The 14,078-nt window shown below is 37.2% G+C and overlaps 1 protein-coding gene across 3 annotated transcripts in view; it reads right to left on the bottom strand.

Annotated features, from left to right (window-relative positions):
• The window catches only part of LOC124621835 (ubinuclein-1), a 352,960-nt gene that overhangs the window by 56,923 nt on the left and 281,959 nt on the right, over positions 1 to 14,078 (bottom strand). For all 3 annotated transcript variants that reach the window (XM_047147277.1, XM_047147276.1, XM_047147278.1), the window contains one exon: positions 3,525 to 3,710. In XM_047147277.1, coding sequence (XP_047003233.1) covers positions 3,525 to 3,710 — 186 coding nt within the window. The remainder of the gene's footprint in view (positions 1 to 3,524; positions 3,711 to 14,078) is intronic.

Genomic DNA, 14,078 nt, shown 5'->3' with positions numbered 1-14,078 from the left:
ACGCTGGGAAATCTGGGAAAAACCTCAGAACTTTTCCATCTGGAAAAAACTCAGAAATTTTTTAGACTACAAGGAATTGTTCATTGTTTTAGTTTTCAGTTAAATTTTTGTAATTTTGATTGGCAAAAACTGATAATTTAACAAGAATTTTACTTTAGCCCACTATTGCAGAATAATAGCACAGCAATAAAACAAATTAGAGAATAACACCGAAACGAAACTTTAGTTGCAAAGAAAAAGCAATATTAACAGCAACAAAACACAGTGCACCCAGACGTGTCTGCTGACAGCAATATGTGCTAGAGGCTTTATGGCGAAAACTATGCAATTCTTCGTAACAACAAACTACTTTTAACAAGCTTGACATCAAAACTGTTTACATTTCTAACAGGTCGTGGGAAAATATTGTTAATGGTGGTTTGAGAAGCATTACTTTCAAAGTAGATTTTCTTTTACACAAAATGAATTATGTTATGTGTGAGAATGTGCAATTAATTTCTTAAATCACCGCGCATTTGACTCCCAGTCAAAACTTTAGAAAAAAAAAAATGGGCCCAGACCACAAGCCATTTCATTATTTAAAATTTTACTGGCACATTAATGTTTGATATCCCCTGAGGTGGAAAAAAAAGGACACCCACACCAAGCTCCATGGTTAGTTTTTCATAGATTAAAAATCACAAAGTAACATTGAAAAAAGTATAATTATCCTTCAAATAGCAGAGTGAAGTGAGTTCATGAGCAATTTCAAATGTAATTGCTTTTCCATGGAAAAATACAAGTGCTCGAAGGAACATGTATTCAGCTAGGTGACCCACGAAATGTTTGGTGCGCAGCAGTGAAATTTATAATCATGTTTGTCAGAAATATTCAGCTGCTGCAATTTCGCAACCCACGGTTGCTTCCGGGATTCGAATGACTCCTTACCCTCTCCCTTAAAACCACATCCTTTCGTCTTTCCCTCTCCTTCCCTCTTTCCTGAAGCAACTGTGGGTTGCTTTAAGCGCTGGCAGGTTGATAGACACACAAACGAACACAAACACACACACAAAATTCAAGCTTTCGCAACCAACGGTTGCTTCATCAGGAGAGAGGGAAGGAGAGGGAAAGACGAAAGGATGTGGGTTTTAAGGGAGAGGGTAAGGAGTCATTCCAATCCCGGGAGCGGAAAGACTTACCTTAGGGGGGGAAAGGGACAGGCATACACTAGCCTTCTATGTGGGAATGACCCGCAACAAACTGTCCATTCGCATGAACGGACACAGGCAGACAGTGTTTGTTGGTAATGAGGATCACCCTGTGGCTAAACATGCCTTGGTGCACGGCCAGCACATCTTGGCACAGTGTTACACCGTCCGGGTTATCTGGATACTTCACACTAACACCAACCTATCAGAACTCCGGAGATGGGAACTTGCCCTTCAATATATCCTCTCTTCCCGTTATCCACCAGGCCTCAATCTTCCTTCCCTTTCAACCCTTCTGCCTGAAGAAGGAGCCACTGGCTCCGAAAGCATGCCAATCACAACAGTCTTTTATGTGTATGTTCTGTCGCCACTTGGTGAGTAGATTTTTCATCTATCCAATGAAATAATTTTGTCTATCCAGTTTATAATTCAATCTTAAACACTTACACACGCATGAACATTCTAATTCGCAGCGAATATGAATCTTGCATTTCTACAGGTAAATTTACTGTTACATATATTGTTTGTTAAATAATACGCTGTTTCCATGCCAATGGTTCTCCTTTAAGCATCGTACTTCTAGTCAATTTTATCATATGAGTAAGTTTCATTTAACCCACAAATTTGCATCTAAGCAATCAAGACCTTAAAGGCAGGTGTCCACTAGCAAGTAATTTACTTCTGCAAGTCACTTGGGCAAGCTTGTATCAGGAGCTTGCTGCAAGTACTTGCACTGTGTTTCCACCACAGTTGTGTTGTGAGATCGGCAAGTTGAAGTCTACAGTGTCGTGTTACAAACAGAGCAGCTGCCACTGTCATTGTGTTATTTTTATTGAAGAAAAATCACAACGAAAAATATAAAGTTAACAAAAGAGGATATGTTTGGGTGAAGAAATGGCTACAAGCTATCAAGAAACACTCTTAAATGAAATAAAATCAGATGACTACACTCAGATTAAAAACGTCCTGAAAATGTCGTACGCTAGTATTGAGCATCTCTTTCCTATATTACAAGCATATATTCAAAAACAGGACACAAAAATGCACCAAGCTATATCCCAAAAGACGACCCTTCAATTATTCTTCAATTTTTGCAAACAGTATTTATTACTTTTATTACCCAAGCAATGCATTTATGTTTCTGCTAATAATAATAATAATAATAATAATAATAATAATACAATAAGGACACCTATGTTACCATTCTACTTTCACTTCTGGTGAAACAAAGTAACCGGTAAATTTATTTAACACTTTCTTGGCTGTGATGGCCAATTATACAAGCTGTGTTTTTAAAGTGAATACCATTTTAAACTCCCTCATTGCAGTGGTTGGCATTTGGCGCACACACACTGCCACTGCACTCTACTTTATTACAGAGTGATTCAGCATGTTTATGTTTGTTTGTAAGTATTTGAAGGCCTCCTCCAATTGTGAAACCCACCAAATGTGAAATATGCACTGTGACTCATTTTCTTAGCATTAAAGGCATGAAAGCATCTGAAATTCATTGTCAGATTAGTGAAGTGTATGGAGAAAACATTATCAGAAATGGGTGAGAGCTTTTAAAGACAGCCACACGAATCTGAAGATAAACAAAATGGGCGACCTTCAGTCATTACTGACAATTTGGTCAACTTCCGTACAGCCCAGATCTAACGATCAGTGACTACCACATATTCTTGTGTTTGAAGAAGCATCTGGACGGTCACTGCTCTAATGATTGTCTAGTCGGGTGGTATATTTCTACCGAGGCAGTATGTAGAAGCTGGTTGTACAATGCGACAAGTGCCTTAATATTGGTGGGAATTACATAGAGAAGTAGAGTAAAGTACAGGCTTCAATGTAAAAATAAAATTGCTACGTAAAGTCAGCTCATTTTATTTTTATTTAAAAACAGTACTTAAGTAAGTACACAGCTCTTAAAAGTTTAAGGGTTCCAATGGTACAGTTGTTTCGGAATATGTCTTCACACCAGTCTCCAGCTGACTCTAATATTTTTGTACCAATACTGCACACATTGAATTTCTGAAAGTTTTTCTTAAAATTTCAGCAACTGACAAGTTCTGCAAGTATTTGCAGCAAGATGCAAGAAATGGTTTCCATTAACTTGCAGAAACTACTTCTGCAAGTAGTGAAAGAACTTGCAGAAGTACTTTCTGCAAATGATTTGTAAAAGTTACTTGCTAGTGGACACACACATTACAACTGTTGAAGCAATGCTATCCTGATGACCCAACTAAAAGAAAAATTAGCAAGCAAGCAGGGGTAAGACTACTTATAAGACTGAATGGAGATGACCATTTGAAGTCCGTACATGCTGTAGTATATACTTACTGAGGACTGCTGTACACTTCCTTGCATTCTCGCTGGAGAATAGATATTTTCATCCACCCGGGAGGCCAAAGTGGTTTCACTTTCTCCTCCAAAAAATTACGAATGATCTCAGCTACACTTTCTTTACGTGGCTTCTGGAGCTCAATGCACTGCAGCTTAATGCGAACTACCTCACACAGATTGAACCTAGAAATAAATCATCATACATTATTTCAATTAGTCTATAAATTTATCAGTTTGCTTCTATTGGATGTTTCCATGAATTCTAATTACTAAGTGATCAGGAAGGGTGTTAACTCATCCATCCACCAAATAAGAATGATCACAAAAGTGCATAAGGAAATGCACATGAAAACAGAAAATGTGCCTGATAAGAGCCATATCCATCCAAACAAATTTCAGTCTTAACTGTCAAGCAGGCGTGCCATTTTTCACAACACAAGTGGGCACACAACTTACTTCGTACCACATGTAAAGAATAGCTGTCTTCATGTTACCAAGGTAAACATGTATGAGCAAAATCACAATTTAATCTAGTTTAATTAAACAAGGATAAAATAAATTTACATTACATGCACTAAAAGGCATTCTTTAGTTAAACAATAATAAAATAAATCTTTCTCTATGTCTGTTGATGGATACAAGTGTTTACCCCATGGTAATGATGTAATCGAAGTTTTGAACAGTGCAGTTTTATCACATCCCTGCTAACTGCTTATTTGATTACTATTATCTTTTAGATAACTGCCTCATTGTGGGATTGTGCTGCTAGCCTGGAATGTGGGTCATTCTGCTGTATGGATTTAAAATTTTTTCTCACCTAGCTTGCACTTTATTTTATATTACAGCTGCTCTTTTGGTGTATGATAACACAACTTATTGCTATGTTAGATGAAGCAATAATGAAGGAATAGGTATGGGTTGACAATTGTAAAATGACAATGGAACAGTAAAAAGCAATGTCACTTTGGAAACCAATATTACTTTGGGTTGGAGCACGTTACACATAGACATGCCTGCTTGAGGGTTAACACCTGCTTTATCTCCATCGGCTGATGTATCTGCATTATATGGTGCTAGTAAAATACAGAGGAGCAGATATTGTAGCAGGTGAATACATTAGGACTATAAGAAAAGGAAGCCTATTTAGATATATATATAACAAAATTTGGGTGTGGAGTGTATGATTATTCTCAAGGGAGGAAAACTGAGTGCGTTTCTCCTAGATAATAGAAATGCTCTGAATATTCCAAAAATTTGAGAAACAAGATCTGTTTCTGCAGTTGTGTATCTGTTCAATCAGTTACCAAAACAAGAAGAACTGGAGGAGGTGAGAGATTCAACAGTATCAGACAGTTTAATTTGTATTTCTGACTAAGATGTTTTCAATTCACTGCAAAAATTAGCCAGAAATTAACTGAAACCTATTTTAAAATTTTTATTTTGAATATTTTTAATGTTCCCCCACTTTCTTTATATTTTTACAACAGTAAATCTTCAACAACTGCTTCCTAGTACTATTTCTGCATGAAGAGAATCATTCACTGCTTTCCTCTCTTCCTGCGTGAATGAAATAATGTGACACTCCTTTCATTCTAAAGATTCCCAACAAGTTCACATGTACTACACATAGTAACGAATTTTGCACCCCTACAAACACCAGAGCCCAGTGTAAAGAATATTTACCCATTTCAGTTCGTAAAAATAGCTCTTCTGAAGCATTTTGTGCACAGAATCAATGTACCGACTTTTTACCTGTCCTATATTGTAATAACAACCCTGCAGAATCAAAATCTGAAAAAAAAATCTATATTTATAATCAGAATATTCAGCCAGTAAGAAGAAATTTTTTAAGTTAGAATATTTCTGCTTAACTGTTATTAATAATGTAGATCTGATTTGTCTCACTGAGCACTGGCTCAAGAATGAAGAGCTATTAATATCTAAATTACCAAATTTTACAGTTCACGATAGCTATAGCTGGTTATGTAAACAGGGTGATGGTTGTCTAACAGTTGTCAAAAATGTGATTAATTTTTGTAAATTAAATAAAAGCAATCATCTTAATGACAAGAAAACTTTGAACATTGTGTGCTTGAACTTACTCATAATAAAGTAATCATTATTTATGTATACAGATAGCCTGATTGCAGTCTTTCAAAGTTTTTATAAATTCTAGAATGTGTCATGAATTAAATGTTAATATTTCTACATTAAATTTACTCTTTGTAAGCAACCTTATGGCTACATTTAATATGGAAAACATTGTCTATTATACCACTAGAATAATTACTATCTCCAATAGCACCGTTGATGCAGTTTTTATTACTACTTCTTTAACTCCATTATTAAATGTTAAGAATGTACCAAACGGGTTGTCTGATGACCACAGGATCTTGATAAAATTAGAGTTGTCCTGTTGTATCACCTCTGGCAAGCCAAAAGCTACAAACAGGTGCGTATTCAATGATCCCAAAAATTTAGAATTGTTTAGGTTCATATTATGCCATGAATCCTGGATGATGTGTTCAATGAGGATGATATTAATAGGAAGGTAAAGATATTTCCTGACACTGTGGCTCATTATTTTAATATAGCCATTGCCCATAAAAGGCTATTAAACTCCATAAAAAATAAACTAGTTTATAAAGGGTGGATTACAAAGGTAATAACGACATCCTGTGGTACAAAAAGAAACAATATACAGTAAGGAAAGAAAGGAATGATCCCATTTTTATAAATCTATATTTTAAAAAAATACAAACAGATACTTCGACAAGTTATAAGTAAGTGTAAGAAAATCACAAATAATAATTATATACACTGAAGCGTCAAAGAGACTGGTATAGGCATGCGTACTCAAATACTGAGATATGTAAATGGGCAGAATACGGCACTGTGCTCGGCAGCCATATGTGTGCCAGTTGCATTTGTGTGTGTTTGCCATCTAATTCTGACAAAGGCCTTACTGACTGAAAGCTATTATTTGTGACAATCTTTTTGTTGTGCCTATGTGCAACTCAGTGTCTCTGCTATATGGTGAGTAGCACCTTTCCTTTTCACTATATTGTTACATTCCATCCTGGGTTTTCCATTGTTTGCTATAGCATAATTAAATTTACAAGTTTAATGGGATAGAGATTAGATTAGATTAATACTAGTTCCATGGATCATGAATACGATATTTCGTAATGATGTGTAACGAGTCAAATTTTCCAATACATGACATAATTAAGTTAATTTAACAACATAATTAAGTTAATATAAAAACTTCTTTATTTTTTTAAATTTTTTTTGTTAGTATGCAACTGGTCCGAGTTGTGCTGCTATAATTTTGAGTTTAATTTTTAATTTTTAGTGTTGCTAACTTGCAGTTAACTAACTTTTTAACAGGGTATGTAGTCTGATGAACTGTGCTGCCCTCAATTATTAAGGTATCATCTCACATAAGCCAAACTGTTTTGTAGTGTTTTATAATGTACGATCTAAAATTTATATCACATATTGTAAATTGAATTTTCTTCTAAAAATTTAAGTTTGTCCACTATCCTTGTCTATCCTGTACATGTAGGATTTGATGGATCAGATAAATAGAAAACATCCACTCTCTCAAATACAGGCACCACTGACAATGTGAACAGAAGCAGGTTTGGGTATAAGTTGGCAATGACAGTCCTTTGTGCAAGCTAGTGGCAAATATTATTTGTAGTGTCTGCTTCACAACGTTGAAGGCTGTGGACAAATTATTGTTGTGCATTGGTCGATTAATAAAAACAATAAAACACACAGTGAAAGAGGTAGTAATACACTTTAGTAAAGAAAGACGATGTACTACAGGAGACATACTGAAGACTGCTGATTCTTCTAACTACACCAACATGTCATTGTCTAGCTCTAAATGGCTGTAAAATATTTTATTACTACTTACATAAAAGAAAGTCACAAATTTCATGAAATTAATTCCAGTAAATTAGCACCTGACACTTGTTTTTTGTGGCAACAGATTTATTGCAAGAGTGTTATGAAATAACCAACAATCAGTGATATTCTTTTATTTTTCGTATTCTCTTTACAACACAGACTACATTTGATATTTTGCCAGCACATGATTAACATAAAAAGGTATTACTCAATCAAGAGTTCGGAGAATAACACAAAATTAAAATCATGAAAGCTAACATGAAAATTTACAATTTAACAAAAATGTGTACATGTATGCATAATTCACTGGACTGTCACTAATCCAGCCATTCTAGGGACATAAGGGTGCCGGATTATAGAGGTTTGAAATTTATTTTATTCATTTCTTTTGTTTTTTATTTATTTTGAAAACATAGGGTATATAATGTAATGTACTTTATTAAACCGAAGGATACAATTTTAAAACATAGATGATGCACTTTATTAAATCAAAAATACATTAATTTTCAAAGAAAACTAAGTCCTTGAGTGAATACTGTACATAATTGTACACTTGTATCACTCACTATGAAACAAGTCCCTGATTTTTAACTGTCACAATGATGATACGCGACAGCGGCACGCTTTATCACACAACCGCTTTACAAGCATCACATCGGTACTGCATTTGTCTGGTTGTTGCATAATGTACTCCAGGAAGACCTTGGCAGCTTCAGCACCAGCAGTGTGAGAAATCTTTATGCTTTCTCCTCCTGTGTCCTCTTTTTCATCACTTTCACCATTACTTTCTTGCACACTTGATTATTTCTTCATCTGTTAAAGTTTGGTCCAGATCACAGTTTTCCTCATTCAGCCGCTTAGTAACATTTTCATCATCAATTTCTTCTCCTCCTGGAAGGTTGTGGAACATGTCAGCGTACAAAGTAATTGATAATTCCGAGTTGACTGGCTTATCACTGTCACTCACTACTGGATCCAACTTGGCATCAGTGGATGACCACAATTTTTCCAGCTCTTCATCGTGGTAGCACTCTCCACTTTATCCCATACTTCGGCTGTTTGGAAAACAACATCACATACGTTAATTGCTTTCCATGCCTTCAGGATAGTCTTGATAGTCGTTTTCACTTTCATTCTGCAAGGAGACGAGAAGTGAATGTCAATAATGACATTTAATTGATTCAAAAATTCCCTGGTCCATGGGCTGAATTAGGACTGTCACGTTGGGTAGGAGAAAGAGTGCTCGTATACCACCGCCCTTTAGAGAAACATCTGAAGGATGACTGGGAGCATTGTCAATTATAAGGATAGCTTTCAGTGGAAGCTGTTTCTTCTTCAGCTTTTTTCTCACTGCTGGTACAAACATTTCATGGAATCACCGAGAGAATATTTGTCTGTCCATAAACGCTTTCTTCTGAGCCCAATACTGCAGTGGTAGAGTAATTATGTCAATGTGTTAAAAACAACGTGGATGTTGGGATTTTCCAATCACCATAAGCAGTAGTTTATGACTCCAATTTGCATTACAACATGCCATTAATGTTACGCACTGTTTCTGTTGCTTGTAACCACGAACTACCTTCTTGTTCTTGGCAGCTAATGTTTTTGAAGGAAGCATATTGTAAAAGATTCCCGTTTCATCAGCATTATACAAGGCATCAGCAGTTAAATCTCCTTTCTCTATTATCTTCTGTATCTTGCTTACAAGCTCATCAGCGTCCTTATTGTTAGCTGAGCGACTTTCCCCAGTGACTGTCAGCTGCCGAATGCCATGTCGTTTTTTCCAGTTTTATATCCAACCTTCGCTTGCTGCAAACAAGTTACTACTCCCAAGTTGTTTGTGAAATGCAGGTACTTTTTCCTTTATAATCGGGTCACTGATTGGAATTCCTTTACTGCGTTGTTGTATGAACTATCTATAAACAGCTACATCCAGTTCTTCATTCTCACTCTTTCGCATAACCTTCCATTTTCCCAACTCACTATCTATTTGTGTTGAGTACTGTTGAATAACATCATCTTCCTTTTTGATGTCGTAATAGTTGCTTGTTGAACACTGAACTCAGCAGCAATGGCTTTCTGCGAAGAACTTTGATTTAACTTATCTAAAATCTCTGGTTTCTGCTCTAGGTCTAGTGTAACGTGTTTCCTTTCTGAAGACATGATTCCAAACTGTAAAGAAAGCTACAATTTCAAATACAATATATAAAGCATTGTTGTGCACGATAAGTCATTGTGCACACGTTTTTGGATGTGCACTGGATTACTGAGAGACCGGAATACTGAGGGCTGGATTAGTGAGAGTCTAGTATATCACAATATGCCACAGTATCTTAATATATTTCCTAGTTATTCAGTAATGGTGGTTTCATCATACAACTTCTTAAGAATGCCACTAAAATTGTTAGCTCTTTTCATATTAAAATCTGCTGTTAAAAGCATATTTGATTTGTAGATTACAGTTAAGATTGGATCACAGAATGTGTAACTGATGAATCTCTTATCAAAAATTTGTGTGAACAAAGCATGTCGATAAGACATTAAAATTCAGCTCTAATAATTTAGGAAACAATTCTCAAAATTTGATTTAATATTTGTTCCACATTGTTTTCTTCATTTGCTAATTAGGGGCAGAGGGGGGTTGATCAGCAGGTAAACTTTATTTGTCATCTTATCTGAATATGAAATAATCAGATAAAATGTGTCCTCATGAAATCTGAAAGCCACAAGCACCACATATTGGAGAGTTTTTGCTGCACCAAGGGATTGTGCATTATATGATTTGTGGGGCAGTTATCAGCGCCTGTACAAATTCCCAACCTTTTCTCAGTCCAATCTCGCCACGTGCATGAATGATGATGAAATGATGAGGACAACATAAACACCAACCTTAAATTTGTAATAAATTGAAATTTTGCACCGTTATCCTGTAAGTTGGTAAGCCTGCTACAAACAGCATGCAGAATGGTCAGTAGGTGGCAGCATAGTGCAGATGCACACAAACTGTCGCTGTATCAGTATAAAGGTGGCCTCCCCACTTGCGACTTGCACTAGAGAATAACAGCGTTCCGTTATTTGGTTTTTGCGTAGTGCAGGTGTGAAACTTATTGAAATTCATTGATGAATGAGGGTTCAATACAGTGATGCATGTTTGTCATAGCAGCAAGTCTACGAATGGAGTAGGAAGTTCGCAAATGGTGTGACTTCAGTGGGAGATGCTCCTCGTCCAGCTCAGGCACAACAAATTGTGGATCCACAGAACATTGCAGCAGTTGAAGCCATAGTGAAGGAAAACCGCTGAGTGACACAATGACACTGCAGCATGTTTACAGATTAGTCATGCACATTGTGCATGATGTGCTCCAGTTTCACGAAGTGTCTGCAAGATGGGTGCCACGGCAGCTGACTACTGAAATGAGAGAACGACCTGTTGATGCTTGTGAAGAACTTTTTCGGCACTTTGAACGAGAAGGTGATGGCTTCCTTGCAAGAATCGTTACTGGGGACAAAACCTGGGTTCACTTCCACCAACTGGAAACGAAGAAAGCAAGCAAGGAATGGCACCATTCCTCATCACCAACACCAAAGAAGTTTTGAACAGACCATCAACAGGAAAGGTTATGCCAACACACTTTTGGGATGAAAAAGGCATCATTTTGGAGCATTATATGTCTAGAGGGACCACTCTCACCAGCGCATAATACACACGTCTCCTAAAAAATCATTTACGGCCTTCAATCAAATCAAAGCAACGTGGATTGCTGTCAGCAAGTGTCCTTTTGCAACATGACAATGCAAGGCCCCACACTGCTCGTACAACAGTTGCAACAATCACAGACCTGCATTTTGAGTGTCTTCCTCATCCACCATACTTACCAGACCTTGCCCCAAGTGATTTCCACATGTTTGGACCACTCAAAGACACAATGGGAGGAAAGAAATTCCGTTCTGATGAAGAGGTACGCCACGTAGTGCATGAGTGGTTGCGCGACTACCAAAAGAATTTTTTTCTAAAGGAATTTATACATTTTGTAAGGGCTGGAGGGCTTGCATTGAGCGTGGGGGAGATTATGTTGAAGAGTGATACAGCTTTGTGCCACCTATGCACAATAAATAATAATTAAAAAAATATTTAAGGTTTTCATTTAAGTGGCCAAAAGGAGGTACACCATGGTTGAGTTGTTGGCTTCACCAGCCGCAGTTTCTTGTTGCTTTCATTCAACCATGAATCTAGATTTAAAACTGAGATGATAGCATCTTGAGCCACTGAATTTGTCCTATTTGCTTCCTTTCCTGTCACATCTACCAATTCACAGACCTTAATTCCCAGGTGCCCCAGGGCTCAAATGATACTCCTCAGTCTTTAAAGTAAAGAAGGGCAATCTGGACCTGTTTATATACTGGGCATTTGCCATGCAATTGGAATGAAGGATACTGTAGGTATTAGCTGTGCAGAATTTTCATAGTATGACTATGTCTCACTTGCTTCAGTGACCACTAGACTGAATACAAATCTACATCAAAGGCTATAAATTCCTCTGGTAAATGGATCTTTACAGACATGCTAAAGGAAAACCTCAGCAAAACCAAAGGAATCCTCTTGCCTAGACATATCTTTACATACTTCTAAATAGCTTGTGGTGCTCATTTAAAATTTCATAAATATAGAGTTAAAAACATATCCAGGAACAAAATCCCTCCCATAATTCATTAGGCCCAAAATTATCTTGGGTCTCATCAGTCACCAGGGTGTGTGCGCTCCAACCCTGGAATAAAGGTCTTATTTGTCCCACATCAGGAAACTACAGAATTAGTTCACTCCTTGTGAACTATCTATGGAATTTGTTTCTATAGTAGGATTAACCACAGTTTGGAATGTTAGTTCTTCTGAAATGGACAAGAACCTCTTACGACTGATGCATGAAGAGGAGTTGCTGCCGGAAAGGAAGTGACAGCAGCAGCAGCACTACAGCCATGTAAGGGACTAACTGTGCAAATACATGAAAGCCCACCGAATCCCCTGATGGTGAATACTTTCGAAGTTTGTTATAGACTGAACCACACACAGTCCACACATAATTCAGCCAGCAATCACAACCTAGTTAATCACATTCAGAGATCTTGTCTTTAGATCCTCCAGATGTGGTAGCCACGATAGCTTGGAACAAAGCATGAGGTCCAAGAACATCACGATCTTTAAAGTTTTGAATGAGATGTTCCTCGTAATGAATACCACTGTCCTGTTAAAATCTCTCAGATGGAACTTCATCAACGATGTACGTAATAAGTGTTTGTACAGGCAGAACTACGTGAGTATCCACTGAAACCTATCTGAGACTGCTTGAGAATATTGTCAGGCTGTTACTGATGGATGGACAACAGCTGAACACAATGTACATTGGGAAGCAACTTCCTATTATCTAGAATTGAAGCAGTGTAACTGTTTACAATTCAATCCAAGATCTTTAAGCTTGATAAGGCGACACTACTGGGACATATGGGAAGAAGAGAAGGGTTTAACAACCTTCGAATGACATGGACCTAAGAAACAGATTACAAATTCAGACAGAATAAGAACAGCTTAGGAAACTGGCACTATTCTCTTCAGATGAACAATCCCACTATTTACCTCAAGCAACATGGGAAAATCAAATCTGGATGGGTGGAGGCGGCTTACACTCCCCCTTCATTCAGAATGGAAGTCCAGCCTGCTACCCACTCCAACATCTCACCTGATATACTAATAGGACACGTTAACCTCTTTCTTGACCTGAGAGCTGAAATTGCCCCTCCAGTGAGTTGAAAATTTAACTGTTTGTGCCGCATAAGGGGAAATGTGCATGGGCTGCCTGAGGGACATTTATTGTGTCGCTGAAGCAGCTTTCTCTCATAAAACTGACCAGTTTCTTGTTCCATTACCACATAACAGCACTTACCAGATATCTCACTCTATTGACGATTTAGAGACCAAGAAAAGGATATCATATTATTCATTCTTGGATATCTAATACTACATCTAATTAGATCATGTTTAACTTTTCTCAAATTCTACTATCCTCTCTTTGGATACCAAGGTCTACAGTTTATTACATATAAATAAAGGAAGTAGAGGCAGCTGGGTTTATAAGGTTTACATTATTGCTGATTTGGTTACACTTCATGTTTCAAGGTGTGCTTTGCAAGGAGCCATATTCAGGGCAATGCTCTCAAAGTACGCCATAAACATGTTGATTGTAACTGAAGCTAATGGGCTTTCCATCATCAGGCCTTCTGTCTGGTTAAAATATTCTCCACCATACAAAAAAATATGGTGACCTCGGCGTATGCTTAAATAACCCACAACAGTGTCATCGCATAACTGAACATGCATGAATAATGGAGCTACATCAAAGCTGACCACCTCCTTGAAAATGTAGGCATCTAATTTTACTAATGAAGTCAATCATATTCTTGATATAGTGCATACAGTGACCAATGTGCAGAGTAATGAGGTTCACCAGATGTTTCGCAAGTCTGAAAGTTAGTAATCCAGTGATGCTCACAATGGCACAAATGGATGTGCCCTTCTCATGTATTTTTGAAAGGCCATAAAATGTAGCTGGTCAAGGTGTGTGAGGGAGGAGATATTTAATG

This window comes from Schistocerca americana, chromosome 7 (assembly GCF_021461395.2).
Source record: "Schistocerca americana isolate TAMUIC-IGC-003095 chromosome 7, iqSchAmer2.1, whole genome shotgun sequence".
NCBI lineage: Eukaryota > Metazoa > Arthropoda > Insecta > Orthoptera > Acrididae > Schistocerca > Schistocerca americana.
Note: the sequence above shows the minus strand (reverse complement) of the source record. Positions and strands in the feature narration are given on the sequence as shown.